Here is a 20,169-nt window from a genome sequence, read left to right as displayed (position 1 = left end):
CACCCGAGTTTCCGTATCCAGGAAATATCGCTCCTTTGTCCCTCCTGACTAGCCTGCCTTAAGCGTGGCTTTGCCAGCCCTGGCTCCTTGTGACTCATCCCCTCCCTGTCTAGTGTCCAGGGAGGATGGACTGGGAGGGAATCAAAGCTGGGGGGGAGGGGAAAATGGGGGGTGGAGGCAGCAAATGACAAGCTGAGATTCTAGACCACAATTTTTAGGCCATTTTTCTATGGCCATTTGCTTTGTTTCCTGGAGTTTTTACTTCTCAGGGATAAAATCCCAGAAATGGGGTTGCTGAGTCAAAGGGTTTGTGCATCTTTACTTTAATGAAATATCACCAAACTAATTTCCAGAAAAGCCATGATGAGATTTGCATTTCTACCAGTCCTGTAGGAAAATGCCCTTTCTCTACATCTTCACCAGCAGTAGGTATTATGGCTTTTTAAACGTCCCCCCCCCCGGTCTACTGGGTACAATGGGATTTCCCTGTATTCCTCTAATGCACTTTTTCCTGTTTTCCCCACGAATTTAGGGATCAGTGTGTTGACGTACTCCCCAACTGGACCCTGGTGCCCTTTCTGACATCCCATCTCGCCACAAAACAAAACAAGACCAAACAAATGGCCTGAGACTTCAGTGACACTGTTCCTGCAGCTGTTCTGGAGAGAAATTCCTCCAGTTCAGGACAGGCTATCCTGCCTCAGCAACTGCTGTCAGTGTCTGGGGGAAATCTTCGCAAATCTTAGGAAGATGAAAGCCACAGATGGATAATCTGTTTTCTAAGAAATGGCTTTTTTTTCCCCCCAAGATTTTACTTATTTATTTGACAGAGAGAGAGCACAAGCAGGGGTAGTGGCAGGCAGAGGGGGAGGGAGAAGCAGGCTCAGCAGGCTTGATCCCAGGACCCTGGGATCATGACCTGGGCTGAAGGCAGATGCTTAACTGACTGAGCCACCCAGGCGCCCCAAATAGCAGGTATTTAAAAAGCAGTTTCAGGGCTTTGAGGGAAGCTGGTGGCCTGGTGGCGCCCCAGCCTCAGTCCAGGTTGCAGGCTTTTCTGGCCCGGGGACAGGTTGGCGGGAGGGTGGGAGGCTGGAGGGGGAGTGGGGGTCCTAGCTTGCGGTCTTTTCTCACGCATAGCTAGGTGGTGCCTTTCCAAAGCAGAAATCACCACTCTGGAATCTTTAAAAGGATTCAATAACATTTATTTAGTGCCACTAACATTAATGCGGGCCACAGGTAGGGCTGGGTGTGGGGGCAGAGGGACGAGGGGGGCAGCCGCCCTCACGGGCTATGATGGGGCCAGTGGGTTACATTTGCCCTGGGTTCAGGTGCGGGCTGGCAGGGGAGCCTGGAGACTCTCCTGGGGGGCTCGGAGGCTCATGTTGTCCCGTTCCCACTTCCCTAGGCCCGACATACTGGGGGCGAGGAGTCAGGAGACGAGAAAATTGGAGGGCGGTGTGGCGGGGGCACGAGGGTGTGCAGACGGGTGGGGTGCTGGGAGCGCCTGGGTCCGTGTGCACAGGAGGGGTGTGACATCGGCAAGGGCTGGGCAGAAGGGGTGTGTGTGTGATGTCGGTGCTGTATCTGTGGGCGACGTTCTCACTGTGTCTGTGTGGCATCACTGCCATGTTTTGGTGGGATGCCATCGCCTCGGCTGGTGTGACATCACTGCTACGTCTGTGTGACGTCATTGTGTCCGTATGAGACACTGCGGTGTCTATGGGCGAGGGATTGCATGGTGCAGGTGTGGGCCTGTGAGAGAGTATCAGACAGTGTGGTGGGGTGTGGGGAAGCACGAGCGTGGGGTGGAGGCCAAGGGCACCCACTTTGGCGTGTCTGCAGGAGTTCGGCCGGCCGTGGCCCTGGCTGCCTGCCCGCGCCATGGGCGCCTCGCTGCGCCGTGTCCACAGACTGGCGAGTCCGGGCCACACCTCGGTCCTCAGGGCCTGGAGCCGCCTCAGCCACTAGGGCAGGAAGGAGATGGTAATACAATAGTCAGTCAGACAGACGGAAGGACAAACCTTGCCTGGGTCGGCTTCCTCCCACCCCAGGCCCCTTCTTGCCACCAAGGACTCTTTGACTCTTTTGGGGTTCAGCCTTCCCATTAGACTCCTACTTGTCGAACATCTCTGGGAGGGTGGGACTGAGATGTGGGCCTCCTCAATATACAGATGAAGAGACAGTGGTCAGAGAGGCCACCTTCTGTGCTCCAGGCCTCTGCTGCAGCCTGTCTGACTTTTACACCTGGGACTTTTCCCAAAGCCCCTGTCCAAACCCCCCCACCCCTCAAACAGGGCCTCAGTCTCCCTCCTTTGTCTCCACAGAACTGCCCCAGGGCTAGCCCCTCACTGACTCCCAGGAGGGTTTTTCCAAGGAGCCCGCCCCTCCTCACACACTCTCTCTGGCTCCCCAGTGCCCTGGAGACAAAGCCAGACCCTTTCTACCCCGGCATTCAAGGCTCCACCCACTCTGTCCCTACCAGTCCTCCCCGTCAGAAACTCAAACCCTGCCAAAGTCCTCCAAACTTTCAAGAGGCATCGCTTCACTTCACCCCATCCCCCTGGCTTTGCAGGAGCCATCCTGCTGTCTGGAATGCCCTTCCCCCTCCTTGGCCTCGCAAAGGTTCTCGTGAGGGGTCAGGGGTTGGCTCAGAGGCTGTTTCCTGGTGGGGAGGAGGGGGCCTCAGCCAAGTCCTGCTTCCGCTGGCCCCCTCCCTTCCTTCCCTGGCTCTTCCCTGGGGCCGAGTGGCCTCACGTTCCTTGGCTGGCTCTGCCCCCCCCCCCCCCCCCATCCCTGGCTCCAGCCTGACCAGGATTCACCCGCTCCGGGCCAGCCCTGACATAAATTCCTCATCCACTCCTGCCCACCAGCCTGCAAGGGACGGTGGTCCCAGGCCATTTCTCAGAGACCGAGGCTCCTGAGCCCCCATCATCACAGGCCTGGACCAGCAGGTTGCCTTGGCCCTGGTCTCCGGCGGCCGCCTTCGTCCCTATGAACACCTGAATCCAGTCATGTCCTTCTCTGCTCAGGCTGTCCTGAAGCTCCCCAAGTTCTCACCGCAGCCACAGGCCCTGCCTGGCCTGCACCCCCCACGCCCCCCTCACTTCCTACTCACCCCCTGGATCACTCTCCCTGAGCCACACCAGCCTCCTCCCCAGGCCCGGCCCTGTCTCAGGGTCTCGGCATGGGCTGTACACCCTTCCAGGGACACCCCATCCCCATGGCTCCTCCCTCAGCTCCTCTGGTTCTCTGCCCCAACGTCAGCCTCATGCAGGGCAGAGGAGCCCGCCTGGCCTCCTGTGGAAAATTCTAACCTCCTCACACTGCCTCATCCCTTCTCTGCTTCGCCCCCCAAGGGGCCCTATAACAACAGCCCCACTAGACTGGGAGCCCCAAAGGGTGGCGGCTTCTCTGCCTATTCCTCCTGGTGTCCTTAGCACCCAGCCGCTGCTCAAGACACACGGGTTCAATGAACGAACCGGATCACAACGGTGCCGGCAATGAACCTGAGCAACACTCGTCGTGCGCCGCGTTCAGAGCCTGGGCCGGACTCCCCATCTTCAACCTTCCGCGTTGCAACAGCTGAGGGAGCAGAAGGCTAGCTGAGGACGAAGCCGCAGCAGACACCCTGCAAGCTCCCCCCGCGCCCCAGCTCTGGGATGGGATCCGTGTGACCCTCTTCCAGGAAGCTCCCAAGTGTCTTAATGTTAGTGCTTCGCCAGAGGGAAAAGCAGCCTTAGCTTGATCATAGCTGGAATGCCCTTCCAGGCCTGCAGGATCCTGAGGGTCCTCTTTAGCAGATGAAAATCCTTTTGAAACGTCCCTTTTCCTGACCCCCCCCAACTCCCAAGTGTATAATCAGCCACCCCTCACCACCCCAGGGCAGCAGCTCTTTCTGCTCGGGGATCCTGTCCCTTTGTTTTAATAAAACCACCGCTTTGCCCTAGAGACATCTCAAGAATTCTTTCTCGGCCCTCGGCTCCGGACCTCACCCCACCGAACCTCACCTATATTCCACAACTGCGTCCCAACTTATGCCTTATCCAGCCACCTGGCCCCAAAACCAATATTTACTTTTTTGTCTTTACATCAATTGTGTGTGTGTGTGTGTGTGTGTGTGTGTGTGTGTGTGTGTATGTGTGTGTGTGTTTAACGTAAATAAACGGATGCCCAAAGGACACAGTCTTACCAGGGAAGAAGGAAAACTAGTGCACTTGCCATCAAGAGAAAATGACCTAAAAAGGTCCATGGAAAGTGTTCGCGTCCAGCCGATGCTGGGCTGTAGGTTGGCCCTGGCTTTGGGATCGCAGGGAGAGCTGCAAGTGGGAGCGTTTCACCGCCTCGGAGACTTTGTCAAGGCCCAGAAGGAATAAGAGTTGAGAAAAAGTGACTCCCGACCAGGGGCTGGGTGATTTGATGCTGGACCTCAGCCCTGGCCCCCGATCGGAGGCATCTAAAGTTCCTATGTGGTGATTTCACAACCTGTGGATAGCCTAGGCTAGCCCACCGACGGGCTGGCCTCGCTGGCACTCCAAGCCAGAGCTGAAGGCCCCTTTCTCAGGGGAAGCTGAATCAAGGCTGGAGCCCAGAGAGCAAGGCCCCTTCCTGAGACCTGGCAGAGAGAAGCGGGAGGGGCCCTGCTTTAAGTACTCATTGTTTTCTCTGTGGAGGGCCCTCTCTGGGGGTAAACAACGTCAAGAGCTTCCCCTTTCTCAGCTGGGACGGTCTGGGCTGGGAGTCTGGCTCTGGCCCTGACTCACTGACGCATGACCCCAGGCTGGTCACTTCCCTGGGGCCTCAGTTTCCTCCTCTGAAAAGTGGGGATAATAATAGAACCTCCTTCCTTGCCATGATGGCTTTGGGCCAAGATGGAGAGAGGAGCACTGTTTGTTTGGAGCAGGGTCTCCTCTCCACCCTCCTGCTTCCCTCTCGGCGGGCTTCCTGAGGCTAAGGGATTTCTCCCAGACACAGCCATCCAGAGCGGAAGGGACAAGTTCTGCGAGAAGGTGAGCTCCCCGTTAGAGGCACTATGTAAGAGGAGCCATAGAGGAAATGGAGCTGGATGTGGAGGACCCCCCCTCCTCCGCCCAGGATTTGAAGACAATTGTCTGGAAGCCTATTTGTCCCCAGGCTGAAATAGACCAGGCTGACCACAGCCTTGCTGGCAGAGCCACGGGGGCACAGGCTTGGGGTCAGAGGAATCTGGTTTAAAATTCCAGGTGTGTCCCGGAGCCCCGGGTCCTAAACTGTGAATGGCACTGCCCAGCCCAGACTCCTCGGTCAGTGATGTGATCCTGAACATGGGGAGCGTGGCCACCACCTGGGAGGGAGAACAGGATGTTCTCGGGGCGGTGGCCTGAGTCACCTTCCCTGGGATACACAGGCTGCACTCTGGGAGCTGGCGAGGGGTCGGGGTGCCGACTCGGAGCCCTGAGCCGAGTGTGCGCCGCGGTGCCTTGATGCGCCCTGCCGCAACCCCCAGCCCCTCGCTTTAGGCACCTGTGGACAGCACTTAACAGTTAGCAAAGAGTTTCCATGCCCTTGATTTCGGAGACCTCCGTTTTTGTAGAGGTTAGAAAGAGAGGCTCAGAGGGCTGGGGTGAGAGGCCCGGGGTCTCCGCTGCTGCTCTCCCTCCTCCCTTCCTCAGCTCCAGCCACCCCTTACCCCCCAGTCTGGCCTCTGAGCCTTTACCCTGGCTCTCCTTGTCACCCGGAGCTCTGTACCTTCTGCCCTTTCCCAGACAGCTCAGCCCCACCCTCCAGCTCAAAGGCCTCCTCCTCACCGCGGCCCTCTTTCGCCTGCCTGGAGTCCAAGAGCCTGGGTTCGTGTCCCCAGCTCTGCCACTCCCTGGCTGTGTTACCTGGGGCACGATGCACACCTTCTCTGTGCCTCATTTTCCTCGTCTGGAAAGTGGTGGGTGATGACGGCGGCTCGCCCGCTGATTAGGGTTGTGAAGAGTCAGTGAGCTAATCTTGCAAAGCGCTTTCAGCTGTGCTGAACTCAGAGCAAGCTCCTAATAACTGCGGGCTCTTGGTCTCTCTTTTCATGGCTCCTTCATTGTTTCTCTCACCCCCCACTCAGGCAGTTTCATGAATGGACCTGTGTGGGTCTTGGTCACTGCTGCGTCCCCATGACCCAGCATAGGGCCTGGTATACAGCAGGCACTCAATTAAGGAAGCAGTGTGTGAGATGAGCCTCCCTCCACCCTGAGTCCTGTTCCCAGCCTCCTCTGAAGCCCTGAGACTGAACCATCTCAGTCGGCCCAGTGCCTTACCTAGATGGGGCTACAACAATGCCTGCAGGGGGCCTCTGGGACTCCAGGATTCTTTTCTTGAACTCCTCCAGGCCAGCTGGGTCTATGGTGAGAGAAGAAGGGTCAGCTCCAACCAACTGCCCCAACCCTGGGTTAGGGGTGGGCTGGCAGCCCCAATAGCAGGGCTGAGATGGGATAAAAAGTAGAAAGGACCATCCCTGAACCCCTTCCTGGCCCTGCTTTCTGTCACTCACCGATGGGCTGAGGGATTGGGGCAGGGCCCACAGGTCTTGGTATAGACATCGGCTGCGACTGTGGGAAGAAAGATGGAAGGAGGTTGGCAGAAGCCAGGGCCCCTGAACCAGGGTCCCAGAGAGGCTCCCGCTCCTCCATGCTCTTGGATACCTGGGGCTGAGTTCCTTCCAGGGTGGGGAAACAGATACCGGAGAAAGACACCCACATTAGTTGATGGATAATCCCCTATACCCACTTGCCCTCAAAGGACTGGGGACTCCAGGGACTGGCTTTCCTGGGAAGCCCCCCAGAGACCCTGCTGTGGCCTGCCTCGGTCTCCCCCACAGTCCCAGTTCCAACCTGATCCCAATGCATGACGCCAGCTGAGTCCATCCACCCAGCCCAGCCCCACTCTGGGCTGAAGCCGACCCACTCCTTAAACCCACTGCCTTCCCTGCAACAACCCTGAGCCTGAAATCCAAAGCCAGCTCTAAACATAATCACCTAAAATCCAATCCGACATGAAAACAGCACTTTCCTTAGAATCAAACCCTGACCTAAACCCAATCCTAATGACAAACCTCATCTGACCATAACTTTTTATCTAATTCTGACCCCAGCACATTGCTGCGACCTTGCTGCTATGAAAAATCCGCCCCCCCCCCGGGGCACCTGGGTGGCTCAGTCGGTTGGGCATCTGTCTTTGGCTCTGGTCATGATCCTGGAGTCTGGCATCGGGCTCCCTGCTCAGCGGGGAGTCTGCTTCTCCCTCTGCCTCTGCTCCTTCCCCTGCTCATTCTCTCTCTCTGTCTCTCTCTCTCAAATAAATAAATAAAATATTACAAACAAAAATCCACCCCCAACCCCCTTCCCCCAGCCCAGCCCCGGGCTCCACCACGGCCACCCATAAACAGCTTCCCAATACCACACTCACCCCAACTCAACCTTAGACCCTCGCCTCTACCTCAGATGGAACCTCAACCCAGCCCCACCCCAAGATTAGCACCTGTCTAGTTTCTACTCTACACCCAGCCCTGACCCTCACCCCTCCCCTGCTCTCCCTACCCTAACTCAGGGTCAACCAATCCTTCATTTCAAATATATCCTGACGCCAGCCCAATTCAACCCTCAGTCAGCCACCCTAAATCCAAACCAACTTCAACTCCTAACCCATGGTCAACACCAATCCCAATCCTAATGCCCATGAAATCCTAAATCCACCCTTGGCCCCAAACCTCTAATCATCTCTAGACCCACCAGCCACCTACACCACCTGAGCTTCGACTCCAGCTTTGGTGTCTCCACTCAACCCAACCCAAGCCACTGACATCCTACACCCAATGCTAGACTCACCGGCCACCCTGCATGTGACCCCTGACCTAACTTTCAACCTTTCCCCACAATCCAAACTCAGCACAACCCCAATTGTAAGACTAATGTAATCTTCAATGGAACCCTAACTTCAACTCAAACCGACTCAAACACAGCAGTCACTAAGAACTCCCCTTAACCCAAACCCGAACTTTGCCCCCAATCAAGCCTTCCTATAGCCCAGCCTTAAACTTCAGTCTAACTGCCAACCCCACCCATGGCCCCTGATCCTTCAACTCAGACACATCCCAACCCTGACACCAACCCTCCGTGAATCCCCCATTCTCACCCTGAACCAATTTGGAGGCCCACCAGCCACTCTAAACTCAATCCCAATCCTTAGTCCTTTCTCCATGTCCTTCCAAACTCCACCCCAATCTTATGTCAGTGACACTCTCAAGTGAGTTAACTAACCGGACCTAGACTGAGAAGCTCACCTCAAACATGGTAGACATCACCACCAACATGGCCCCCAGACCTGACCCCAATGCAACCTGAATCCAGGGCCCTCTAGCCCACCTTGGCCTTGATGCAGGTGTCCAGGGCGGAGTTGCTGACGGCCAGCTGCATTTTGAGCTGCTCTGCCTCCCGCTTCTTCTCCTCCAGCTCCTTTGCCAGGCTGTCTCGCTCCTTCCGCAGGGCCGCCTTCTCCTCCAGCGCCAGCTGTGTCTGCCGGGTGCATTCGGACTGGAGTTTGGCCTCCCGGGCCTGGGCCTCCTTCTCCACCTTCTCCTTGGCCTCCTGACTGGCCCGCAAGCCCTGCTCGACCTCCAGCTTCTGGCGCTGGATGTCCGAGTTCTCGCGGGCCACGCGCTCTATGTCGGCCCGCAGGCTCCGGGACAGCTCCTCCACCTTGGTGGCCATGAGGGTGGGCATGTGGTCGCAGCTTCTCCGGATGGAGGTGATTTCGGAGCTGAGAGGATGGTACAGATTATAGCCCATGGTGTCCAGCGTGCGTGGGATAATGGAGTCCCTCCAGAGGTTACGCAGTTGAGTCTCAAACTTGTCCCTGTCCAGCGGGAGGCAGAGGGCCTGCACCTTCTGCAGGCGATCCTCGGCCAGCTGTCGCTCCTGCCGCTGCTGCTCCCGGGCCTTGCCACACTCGGTCAGCTGTTCCTCCACCACTCGCTTGTTCAGCCCCAGCCCCTCCTTGTCTTTGGTGCACACTTCCTTCTCCTTTGCCACCTCCACCTCCAGTGTCTTGGCCTTCTGGTTCAGCATGAGGAGCAAGGCTACAGGGACATGATAATACATCTCGGGAAGGTTGGGGGTTGCCAAGAGGCTGGGCAGGGAGTCTACCCCCCTGGCTCCCTACTATCCAGACCACTCACCATTGCAGCTCTTGTTAGTCTCCTTGAGTTGTTCTTGACATTGCTTCTCGCTCAAGATGATGGCCGCCATGTACCGCTGGTTGTTCATGTAGCTCACCTAACAGATGGGACACAGGACAGAGCTCACAGTCCAACCCCCGTGGGTCCTCTTGCTCCAGATCCCACACCTGGGTGGCCTGGGTTGGCCCAGTTCACAAGGGCATGGCTCCTATATAGGGGATGCTGGTTAGATCTTTGAAAGTTGTTACAGTTAACGCTACTTGGCAATAAAAAGGGATAAAGCATGGATACAAGCTACAACTTGCATGAGGCTTGAAAACATTAATTCACATTTATGGCCAACTAATTTATTTATTTATTTATTTATTTATTTATTTATTTATTTATTAAAGATTTTATTTATTTATTCGACAGAGATAGAGACAGCCAGCGAGAGAGGGAACACAAGCAGGGGGAGTGGGAGAGGAAGAAGCAGGCTCATAGCGGAGGAGCCTGATGTGGGGCTCGATCCCACAACGGCGGGATCACGCCCTGAGCCGAAGGCAGACGCTTAACCGCTGTGCCACCCAGGCGCCCCTACTTTTTTATTTTTTTAAGATTTTATTTATTTATTTGAAAGAGAGAGAGAGAGCACAAGCGGGGGAGCAGCTGGCAGAGGGAAAGGGAGAAGCAGGCTCTCCGCTGAGCAGGGAGTCCAATGCGGGGTTCGATCCCAAGACCCTGGGATTATGACCTGAGCTGAAGGCAGACGCTTAACCGACCGAGCCACCCAGGTGCCTCTGGCCAACTACTTTTTGACAAGGATGCTGTTAAGAACTGAATTGTCCCCCACCCCATCATATATGGAAATCCTAACCCCAGTACCTCAGAATGTGACTGTATTTGGAGATAGTGTCTTTAAAGATGTGATTAAGTTAACATGAGGTCATGAGGGTGGGCCCTAATCCAAATGACTGGTGTCCTTGTAAAAGGAAATTCGGACACCCAGAAATGCACAGAGGGAAGACGATGTGAAGACACAGAGGAGGGTGGTCATCTACAAGCCAAGGAGAGACGCCTAGAACAGATTCTTCCCTCCTAACTCTCCAAAGGAACTCGCATCTTGACCTCCTGTATGTACAAAAATAAATTTCTATTCTTTTGGTTTTTTAAATAATTTATTTGTTTATTTGACAGACAGAGAATGAGCACAAGTAGGGGGAGCAGCAGGCAGAAGGAGAGAGAGAAGCAGGCTCCTGCTAAGCAGGGAGCCTGATGCGGACTCAATCCCAGGACCCTGGGACCACAACCTGAGCCAAAGGCAGACACTTCACGACTGAGCCCCCAAGGCGCCCCTAAATTTCTATTCTTTAAGCCACCCAATTTGTGGTATTTTGTTAATAAAGCAGCCCTGGAAAATTAATAGAGGTGGCAAAATCATTCCATGGGGGGGAGAAAGAGTCTTTTCAACAAACAGTGCTGGCACAGCTGTATCGCCACATGTTAAGGAATGAATTTGCACCCCTACCTCAAGCCATATACAAAAATTAACTCAGAATGGCTCAATGACCCAAATGTAAGAACTAAAACTATAAAACTCTTTAGAAGAAAGCCTAGGTGTTAACTCTGCATGACCATGGCCTTGGCAATGGTTTCTTTCTTTCTCTCCCTTTCTTTTCTTTTTCTTTCTTTCTTTCTTCTTTCTTTCTTTCTTTCTTTCTTTCTTTCTTTCTTTCTTCCCTTTTCTCTTTCTTTCTTTCTTTCTTTCTTTCTTTCTTTCTTTCTTTCTTTCTTTCTTTCTTTCTTTCTTTCTTTCTCTTTCAAGACTTTATTCATTTCCTTGGGAGTGAGAGAAAGAGAGAGCATAGAGCAGTGGGAAGGGGCAGAGGGAGAGGGGGAAGGAGACTCCCCACTGAGCAGGTGCCCCCTGGCAATGGTTTCTTAGATGTGACACCAAAAGCACAAAGAGAAAAACAGATAAATTGGCCTTCAGCTTGGGTCGAGATCCCAGGGTCCTGCATCTGGCTCCCTGCTCAGTGGGAAGCCTGTTTCTTCCTCTCCCACTCCTCCTGCTTGTGTTCCCTCTCTCACTGTCTGTCTCTGTCAAATAAATAAATAAAAATCTTTATTTAAAAAAAAAAGGAACAAAACCCTGACACACAGGGGTGAATCTTCAAAAAGTCATGGTAAATGATAGAAGCCAAGACACAAAAGGACACCTGTTGTAGGATCCCATTTATACAAAACGTCCAGAACAGACAAATTCATAGAGACAGAAAGCAGTGATTGCCAGGGGCTGGGGGAGGGGGAGGATAGGGAGTGATGGCTCGTGGGGACAGGGTTTCTTTTCTGGAGCGATGAAATATTCTAAAATCAACTGTGATGATTGCACAACTCTGTGAAGGTGTTAAAAAGTATTGAATTATACACTTTTAATTGGAAGCGCTGTAGAGCATATGAATTATATCTCCATAAAGCTGTTTTTCTTTTAAACAGAGAGAGAGAGCGAGAGAGCCAGACAGAGGCAGAGAGCGAGAGAGCACAAACGGGGAGCAGAAGAGGGAGAGGGAGAAGCAGGCTCTCCGATGAGCAGGAAAACCGATGTGGAGCTCGATCCCAGGACCCTGGGATCATGACCTGAGCCGAAGGCCGCTGCTTCACCGACTCAGACACCCAGGTGCCCCTCAATAAATTGTTTTTTAAGGAAGTTCTTACAATTCAACCAGGTGCTTTCCAAACTTTGGAACAGAACCCTCTGCAGAAATACAACAGGTAAAGCAATGAAGAATGTGGAGGGTTTGTCTTTCTGTCACTCCTTGTCCTTATTCCTTTGGAAGCCGGCCCTGTGCTGATGCCCTGGGGTTAGGGAGAGACAGAAAACGGTTCTGGACGTTCTACTGGCTTTTCAAAAAGCCACAGAAGAGGAAGATCTGGAGATGGCAACCAAATGAGTTGGATCCAAACATGAAATGAGAAAGAGGCTTTCTTCCAGTTGGAGGAAGTGAAAAGAGGAGGTTTCAGAGTGCTGCTTCCGGACCCCAAGTGCCAATGAGGGTCCCAGCACCCTGACCCAGGCAGGGTGGAGGGGACCCTAAAAATATCACTGAATTAAATCCTCTTTTCACTTCCAGGACCTTGGGGCCAAAAGTGCAGTTGCCCCCACAGAGAATTTAAGAAAAATCACGTTTCTTAGCATGGCCAGGACCGGGGAAGACCAAGATTCACCTGCTACAATCAGACACTTGGGGCTTCCATGGTGTGGGCAGGGGCAGAGGATACTCCCCAGCATCAGGGGCCCCCCTCCAGGGTGGGGTGCATGCGGCCTGAAACTAGAGAAACCCCAGGGGCCTTGGAGAAAATCCTAAGAGGTTCCAGCCCAGAGAAATTTGTCAACACGAAGGAGAAAAAAAAAAAAAAAAAAAAAAAACCCAACCCCCCCCCCCAAAAAAAACCTGTGATCTTCAAATGTTATAGTTGTAAAAACACAGAATCTTAGGTTTCTAATATTCTGCAACGGGGGAAGTTCAGGGTTCCGGGATGCGTGTGAGCGTCTAAAACTTTATGATCCTGGAATTCCTGGTAGCTCCTGGACCCGATGGCTGTTCCCCGGGAACTGGGAAATCTGAGGCGGGACCCACCTTGCCCTGGGATCTGAGACATGGAGACATAGACCTTCCCTGGGTAGGTGTGAGGGGGCCCGAGCACATCTTTCCTGTTGGGTAGGGAGGGCTGGGTGGTCTGAGGCCCCAGCAGAGGCCTTTTTTTCCACTACCCCCTACCCTCCACCTCAGCCAGGCTGTGGGGGAAACTGAGGCTGCCCCCATCCAGCCTTCCCTCCTCTGGTCCTCCCTTCTCTCACCCCGATTCTGCTGAGGCCCGAGGAATGAGGTCCCAGCAGCAAGGCCTCCCCCAGAGGAAGCGCACCTGTGAGAATGCGGGCGATTGTCTTGTTGAGTGTCTATGACATGAGCTGGGGGTGCAAACGGGTGGCAGTCTCCACTAGACGCCCATGTGTGCGCCAGGACCCTTCCCTGGGGCTGCCTGTCTCTGCCCCACCCCCACCCCGGAGAAAACCACCTCCCCCCACCTCAGGCTTTCATTTCCCCATGCGCAAAAGGGTTTGGAGCTTCTCCTGACCCCAAGGGATTCAGCAATGAGATATTTCTAAAGCAGGCACCCAGCATGAGGCAAATGGGAACTGTTCATACTTCTTACTGAGTAAGAACCAAAGGCTCTGAGTTTTTAGCTAGTTCTTATTCGTAGCTGGTATGTGCTGGCACATTCTGTGGGCTTTACGCCTATTAAGTCATGGGCCCAGGGGTGCTGCCGATCCACAGCCAGGATGCCCAGTTACACTGAAGTTCCAGATAGATAATGAATACATTGTTTTAGGATAAGTGTATCCCCAGTATCGCATGGGATATACTTGTACTAACCAACTCTGCATTGCTTATCCCCATGGGCTCCTCGCATGAAATAGAGACTCTACGACTGCCTCTGGCTCACAGACAAGGGAACCAGAGCTCAGATTGGTGAGGGGCGCTGCTCAGAGTGCCCAGGGTGAGCGTCTGGCCTGAGGCCTTACCCGGTCAGCTTGGCACTGGCGGAAGCTGGCATTGATCCGGTCCAGGTCGCGGCGGGCGTTCAGCAGCAACTGCATGATGGTGTCCTTGGCGCGGGAGGTGAGGTTGAGCTCCTTGGACAGGTTGGCCTGGGAGGCCGTGAGCCCCACGACTTGGCTGTACAGGCCCTCGGCCCGGCGCTCGGTGGCCTGCAGGTTGGATTCCGTGCTCACATGCACGTTGCCGTAGACCATGAAGAGGACGAGGCCCAGGATGATGAGGAACTGGATGAGAGACACGAAGAGGAAAAAGTAGCGCAGGTAGTACCAGCAGCCCCTCGGGCTGCCCCCCGCCCGCGAGTATGCTCCTCCGTGCTCCATGGCCAGGCCCATCTCTGCCCGGCCCGCGGCGCTGCTAGGCTGGTTGGCCTGCTCGGGGGACGGCGGCTGCCCCTTCTGCACCCTGCCACGGGCCGGGGGGAGTGTTTATATTACTCCTCTTAATACTTCCTCTGCCTGGCTCCTTCCTGACCGGGAGGAAATGGGGGCTGTGGGTTATCACAACACTCCCACCCTGGCTGTGAAGGGAGGGGCCGCGGCGCTGCTGGGCTTCTGATAGTCATTGGGTGGGGCACCAGCTGGTGGGGGGGGAGGCTTCCTCGGCCCCTCGGAGCCTCAGTTTCCCCACCTGCCCTTGCTCCGTGCCCAGCGCTGTTCTCAGCACTGGCTGCATACTATCTCCTGTCATCGCCCCTGTCGTGCGGAGGAAGAAACTGAGGCACAGGGAGGCCAAGGGACTGTCCTGGGTCTCACGCTGTGAGTTCTTAGAGCTGGAATTCCCTCCTGCTGGACTGGCTACGGATGTGTGTCCACCTCGTGGGCTAAGTTGGGCAGAGTGCTTGGCCCAGAGCCAGGCACACAGTAGGTGCTCATCAGGGCTTTACAGAGGGCTGACACATGGATGGCAGTGGCCCAGGCTCCCCCAGCTGTCAGGCCACCCGATGCCCTGCTCACAGAGGTGCTGTGTAAGTGCGCAAGTGAGCTGGGAGCTGGTCGAGCAGGCTCGACTCAAGGGAGGGGCTTCTCCTGTCTGTTCTCAGTTTGCCCTTCTGTGAGCTGGGTATCCCTGTGGTGTTTCAGTGACAGGGCCAGGGACGGGGGCTGTAAGGGAGGGTTTGCTGTTTTGTGATTACTATCATTTCCTGCTGGAAGTGTTATTTGGGGCGCTCGCTGTGCGATGGTGAATGGAAAGTGCCAGGTAGGTGGGGGTTGAACTTCACTGTGGGTCACCCCTGGGTGGGCATGAAGGGGATTTGGGGACCAAGGAGCCAAGGACTCTGGGTGTGCCCTCTTGCCCATCCCCCCAAAACGAGGAGCTCTAGGAAAACCCTCCATTCTGGATGAGGTGTCAGCCTCAGACCCGGCCATAAGGGACCCTTCGTCTTGGGGAGACAGAGTGGGACACAGCCCCTACCTCCATGGGGTCAAGGCTGGTAGGAGGGAGGGATGGGGGCTGAGGGGAAAGGGACCAGCGGATGGAAAGGCTGCTGGACAAGAACACCATTATTGTACACTGCTTGGGGAGGGGGGCACAGCAGCATGAAGGCTGCTGCATGGGGATCCATCCCCCCAACAACGAGGTTAATGGGGATGGGGGTAGTTGACAGCGGGGAGGGGGTCCTTCAGGGTGGTGCTCATCACAGGGGTAGGAGTTGGGTTGGGAAGGAGGAAGTTCCCAGGGGTAGGCAGGAAACCCCTGTCTGACCTTTGGCCTTTGCAGCTACCCGGTGATTCCTGATTCCGGACCCTTCCCAGAGGCTTGTTGGGGGGAGGAGGGTTGGGGGCTGCAAGTGGTGCCCAACCAGCTATTTCTCTAGGTTGGCCACGCCCACCCAGAGTCCCCTGAGCAGGGTGGGAGGAGGATATCTTCCATCTTTGTTAATGGGGGCCATGCAGGCGAAGAGAATACATGGTTTCAATTTACGCTCTGGAGTTAAGTTCTGGCTGTGCCACCTACCACTGTGTGACCTCAGACAAGTGATTTTCCTTCCTTAAGCCTCGGTTTTCTTCTGTCTAAAGTGGCAGCAACATAGCCAGTAGTGAAACACTTGTCACACTGTCTGGCACACACCCAGCCTTAATAAATAAGGGTACTTTTTTTAAGGCAAGAGAGGCTGGATCATGTGCAGCCTCTGACGCTAGGCTGAGAAATTGATATACAGGGGAGGGACACTGCCTCCAAGTAGTGTGCTTGGGTACTGTGGGAGCACTGGGTGGAAAAGAGCATGATGGGGGTACAGCCTAGGTAAGATGGGTCCAGCAGAGATGAACAGACATGGGGGCAGTGACTGGGCCAACACCAGTAGGTGTGACAGTCTTGGTATGCACTTAAGATCCTGTCTACTCTTCATGATATCTTGAAGGTGTTGTATATATGTGTATATGAACATGACATCTGTTGTCAAGGAAAAAGAAAGGCAACCATAAATTCCCAGAAAATTAAAAAGCCACCATAGATCCAATAGTACAATTTTGAGTAATTGTCACAGTGTGAAAAACAGGTTTTTTTTTTTTAAAGATTTTATTTATTTATTTGACAGAGAGAGACAGCCAGCGAGAGAGGGAACACAAGCAGGGGGATTGAGAAAAGAAGAAGCAGGCTCCCAGCAGAGGAGCCTGATGCGGGGCTCGATCCCAGAACACCAGGATCACGCCCTGAGCCGAAGGCAGACACTTAACGACTGAGCCACCCAGGCTCCCCTACAGTTTTTTTTTTTTTTAATTATTTATTTATTTTTAAAAGATTTCTTTATTTGAGAGAGAGAGAGAGAGAGAGAGCCAGCACACAGAGGGAGAGGGAGAGGGAGAGGGAGAGGGAGAGGGAGAGGGAGAGGGAGAAGCAGACTCCCTGCTGAGATCATGGCCTGAGCTGAAAGGCAGACGCTCAACTGATTGAGCCACCTGGGTGCCCCTAGTTTTTTATTTTTTAATTAATTTTTAAAAGATTTTATTTATTTATTTATTTGAGAAAGAGACAAGGAGCGGGGGAAGGGGCAGAAGGATAAGCAGACTTCCCGCTGAGAAGGGAGCCCAACGTGGGACTCGATCCCAGGACCCTGGGATCATGACCTGAGTGGAAGGCAGAAGCTTAACCAACTGAGCCACCCAGGTGCCCCTTATTTTTTAATTAATTAATTAGAGAGAGAGAGCTCATTTGCGTGAGTGGGGCTTGTGGGGTGGAGGGGCAGAGGAAGAAGGAGAGAGAGAATCTTGAGCAGACTCCACATGTGGGGCTCAATCTCATGACCCTGAGATCATGCCCTGAGCTGTAATCGAGTGGGACACTTAAACGACTGAGCCATCCATGTGTCCTAGAAGCAGAGTTTTAAAGATACACACTAATGTCGTTTGTATCAAGCTCAAAAGCAACATTCTATCTCTTTTTGGTAATCTGATCTCACATCTTTGATTTGAAATGTTTCTTTTTTCAAATAGTTTGTTTTATTAGCTAGATATTTTTAAATGGAAAAAGTAACGATGAAACTTAGTCTTTTTGCTCAATATTATGTCTTTATTTTATTTTTTTAAATAGTTTTTTAAATTATTTTTTTAACTTTAAAAGATTTTATTTATTTACTTGAGAGAGAGCATGAGCAGGGGAGAGGGGCAGAGGGAGAGGGAGAAGCAGACTCCCCGCTGAGCAGGCAGCCTGACATGCGGCTTAATTCCGGGACCCCGGGACCATGACCCGAGCTGAGGGCAGACAGACGCTTCACCAACTGAGCCACCCAGGCACCCCAACATTATATCTTTAAATTTGTTGATTTCTTTTGCCTGGTGCTTAGGTTTTCACCACATACATTACCATAATAATTATCAATGGGCATTTAGACTGATTCTAAATTTTTTGTTTCAGTGAACAAAATAAGATATCAAATCCCCACAAATCCCTGCTGGGTCCCAAAGCAGTCCCATCTTATATTTTGACAGCTAGTCACCAATCTGTCCTCCAGAGGTGGTTTCCATTGATACCCCTGCCAGCAGTGTCCAAAATCTCTAAAAACAGACTTTCTGAACACATTTTGCCTGTGTCTCTGGCTAGAAAATCCCCGAGGGAGGAAGCGAATGACAGGTCTTTGGATTCGCATGGGGTCAAATGCATTGGTCCTGATGTGAGCATTTGGTTTTTTCCTGAAAACAATTTGTCATGGTCACAGGAAATTTTGCACTTGAACCCTTCTGGATTCCCTTGGAGGGTCATCACAAAATCAGGCTTTGATTTTAAACTTTTCTTTGTTTGTTTGTTTTCTAAATTAAACACGATCAATTTGGTTTTGTGTGTTTGTGCCGAGAAGGGAAAAGTGTTATGAGGAAGTCAACTTTGTGTCACTCCCTAAAACTGATATTGAAATTCTCAAGGAGACACAAGATTTTAAAAAACTTTCACAGAGGGGCGCCTGGGTGGCTCAGTCTGGTTAAGCGGCTGCCTTTGGCTCAGGTCATGATCTCAGGGTCCTGGAATCCAGCCCTGCATTGGGTTCCCTGCTCAACAGGGAGCCTCCTTCTCTCTCTGCCTGCCCCCCCCCTTGTGCTCTCTATCTAAAATAAATAAATAAAATCTTTAAACTTTTTAAAAATTATTTTATTTTATTTTTTAAAAAAGATTTTTATTTATTTATTTGACAGAGAGAGAGACAGCCAGCGAGAGAGGGAACACAGCAGGGGGAGTGGGAGAGGAAGAAGCAGGCTCCCAGCAGAGGAGCCTGATGTGGGGCTCGATCCCAGAACTCCGGGATCACGCCCTGAGCCAAAGGCAGACGCTTAACGACTGAGCCACCCAGGCACCCCTAAACATTTTTTTTTAATTTTTAAAGATTTTATTTATCCATTTGAGTGAGAAAGAGAAAGAGAGAGCACAAGCAGGGCAGGGAGGGAGGGGCAGAGGGAGAAGGAGAGGGAGAAGCAGACTCCCTGCTGAGCAGGGAGCCCAGAGAGAAGCTTGGAATCACCACCTTAGCCGAAGGCAGACGCTTAACCCACTGAGCCACCCAGGCACCCCAGATAAATAAAATCTTAAAAAGAAAACAAACAAACAAAAAATAAAAACTCTCACAGAACTTTAGGAATGTCCTTAAGGAAGTGATATTTGTGGTGAAAAAAAATTTCAGTGAAGTCCAAAAAACCCTCCACTTTGGTTAAATTCAAATGAAATCACGTTTTGCGTTTTGGGAGGTGACAGAGGAAGCAAAGAGAACCCACCCGAGAGGAACAGTCTGTCCTCCCTGGGCCTCCGTATTACTGGCTGATAAAAGGCAACCCACTTTCTTACTTGGGATTGGGGGCGCTAGCAGGGTCAGGCTGCCTCTGTCCCAGGTGCTCTCTGCCTACAGCTGCCCACACTTCCCATTTCTGTCCCCTTACTGTCATTGCAGCCATGGGAAGGGGACTCCAGGGTGACAAGGATAGGGGAAACCAGGGCAGGGACCTAGGAGGGTGTGCTGGGGATAGGGGTGGAGACAGATAGAGACACAGAGAGACTTGGAGAGAGAGAGACAGAGACTTTGAGTAATAATTGAAGAGTGGGAGGCAGAACAGAGAAAGGACAGGCCAAAGGCTGGCCCTGTGAGGTGGGAGCAGGTGGGGTCCAGAAGGCAGGTGCCACCAAGCAGTGCTATTTACTTCCCTGAGCAGCTGAGGGAGCCTCAGAGCACATGGGGTGGGAGGGTGGGGAGGTGAAGGGGGTGGGGCACCTGGGCTTGTTCTCTGTCAATCCTCACCTACTCCCTGTCCTATGGCCTTCCTGGGGGATCAAAGCCCTCTGTCTGCACCCTCTCTTTCTTCCCAACTCTTTCTGACACCAGATCTAACTGTGCCCTTTCTGCTTACACACCTGCCTTGGCTCCCTATTTCCCTCCAGCCCGGAAACTGATTTTCAGGGGTCGGGTGATTTGGCTAAGATGAAGCCACCAGAGACAATGGATAATAATGATAATGTTTTAGGTCCCATTTACAACCCGGAGCCCAGCCCTTGTACCCTTGGATCTCACAGCAGCACAGTGAAGGGGTCTTAAGTCAGACAAAGCAAGGTCAGTCTCCTGGTCTCCAGCTCTGGTTGACCGCAGAAGGAGAAGCCACTTCCTGCTCACTTCTGGATTGACGTCGGAGTTGGGGGTGGGGGTAGGGGGAGGTTTCAGACGCACCCTTAACCTCTCCAGCTCAGAGCCCTTAACCGGTGGCAACCGGGTGGGCAAGTTGGGGCGACCCCTGGTGGCTGTCAGCAGAACTAAGCGGTTAGACCTTCCTCCCCTCAGCCTCACTTCCTCCTTGGGAGTTGGCCTGCTAGTTCCCCCTCCAGGTGGGCCCCTCCCAGGTAAAGGCCCGGATGTGGTACCTCCAAGCCCTGGGGGTGGTAGTGGGGATGTTGAACAGGACTGGG

General features: G+C 53.2%; 1 protein-coding gene across 2 annotated transcripts; it reads right to left on the bottom strand.

Annotated features, from left to right (window-relative positions):
• Positions 1–1,183: 1,183 nt before the first annotated feature.
• PLVAP (plasmalemma vesicle associated protein) lies at positions 1,184–14,251 on the bottom strand. 2 transcript variants are annotated; one of them, XM_087867170.1, is made up of 7 exons: positions 13,758–14,251; positions 9,194–9,290; positions 8,382–9,094; positions 6,512–6,569; positions 6,279–6,360; positions 5,865–5,942; positions 1,184–1,967 (listed from the first exon to the last, which is right to left on the bottom strand). In XM_087867170.1, the coding sequence occupies exons 1-7, from the start codon at positions 14,124–14,126 to the stop codon at positions 1,961–1,963; spliced, it is 1,404 nt and encodes a 467-aa protein (XP_087723296.1). In that variant the 5' UTR covers positions 14,127–14,251; the 3' UTR covers positions 1,184–1,960. The 2 variants fall into 2 exon arrangements, with proteins under 2 accessions (XP_087723296.1, XP_045634618.2); XM_045778662.2 differs by lacking the exon at positions 5,865–5,942 and having other exon boundaries at positions 13,758–14,249.
• Positions 14,252–20,169: the final 5,918 nt, after the last annotated feature.

This window comes from Ursus americanus, chromosome 14 (assembly GCF_024610735.1).
Source record: "Ursus americanus isolate L20-20 chromosome 14, mUrsAme1.1.p, whole genome shotgun sequence".
NCBI lineage: Eukaryota > Metazoa > Chordata > Mammalia > Carnivora > Ursidae > Ursus > Ursus americanus.
The sequence above is the reverse complement of the archived record's forward strand: the minus strand, read 5'-3'. Positions and strand labels throughout refer to the sequence as shown.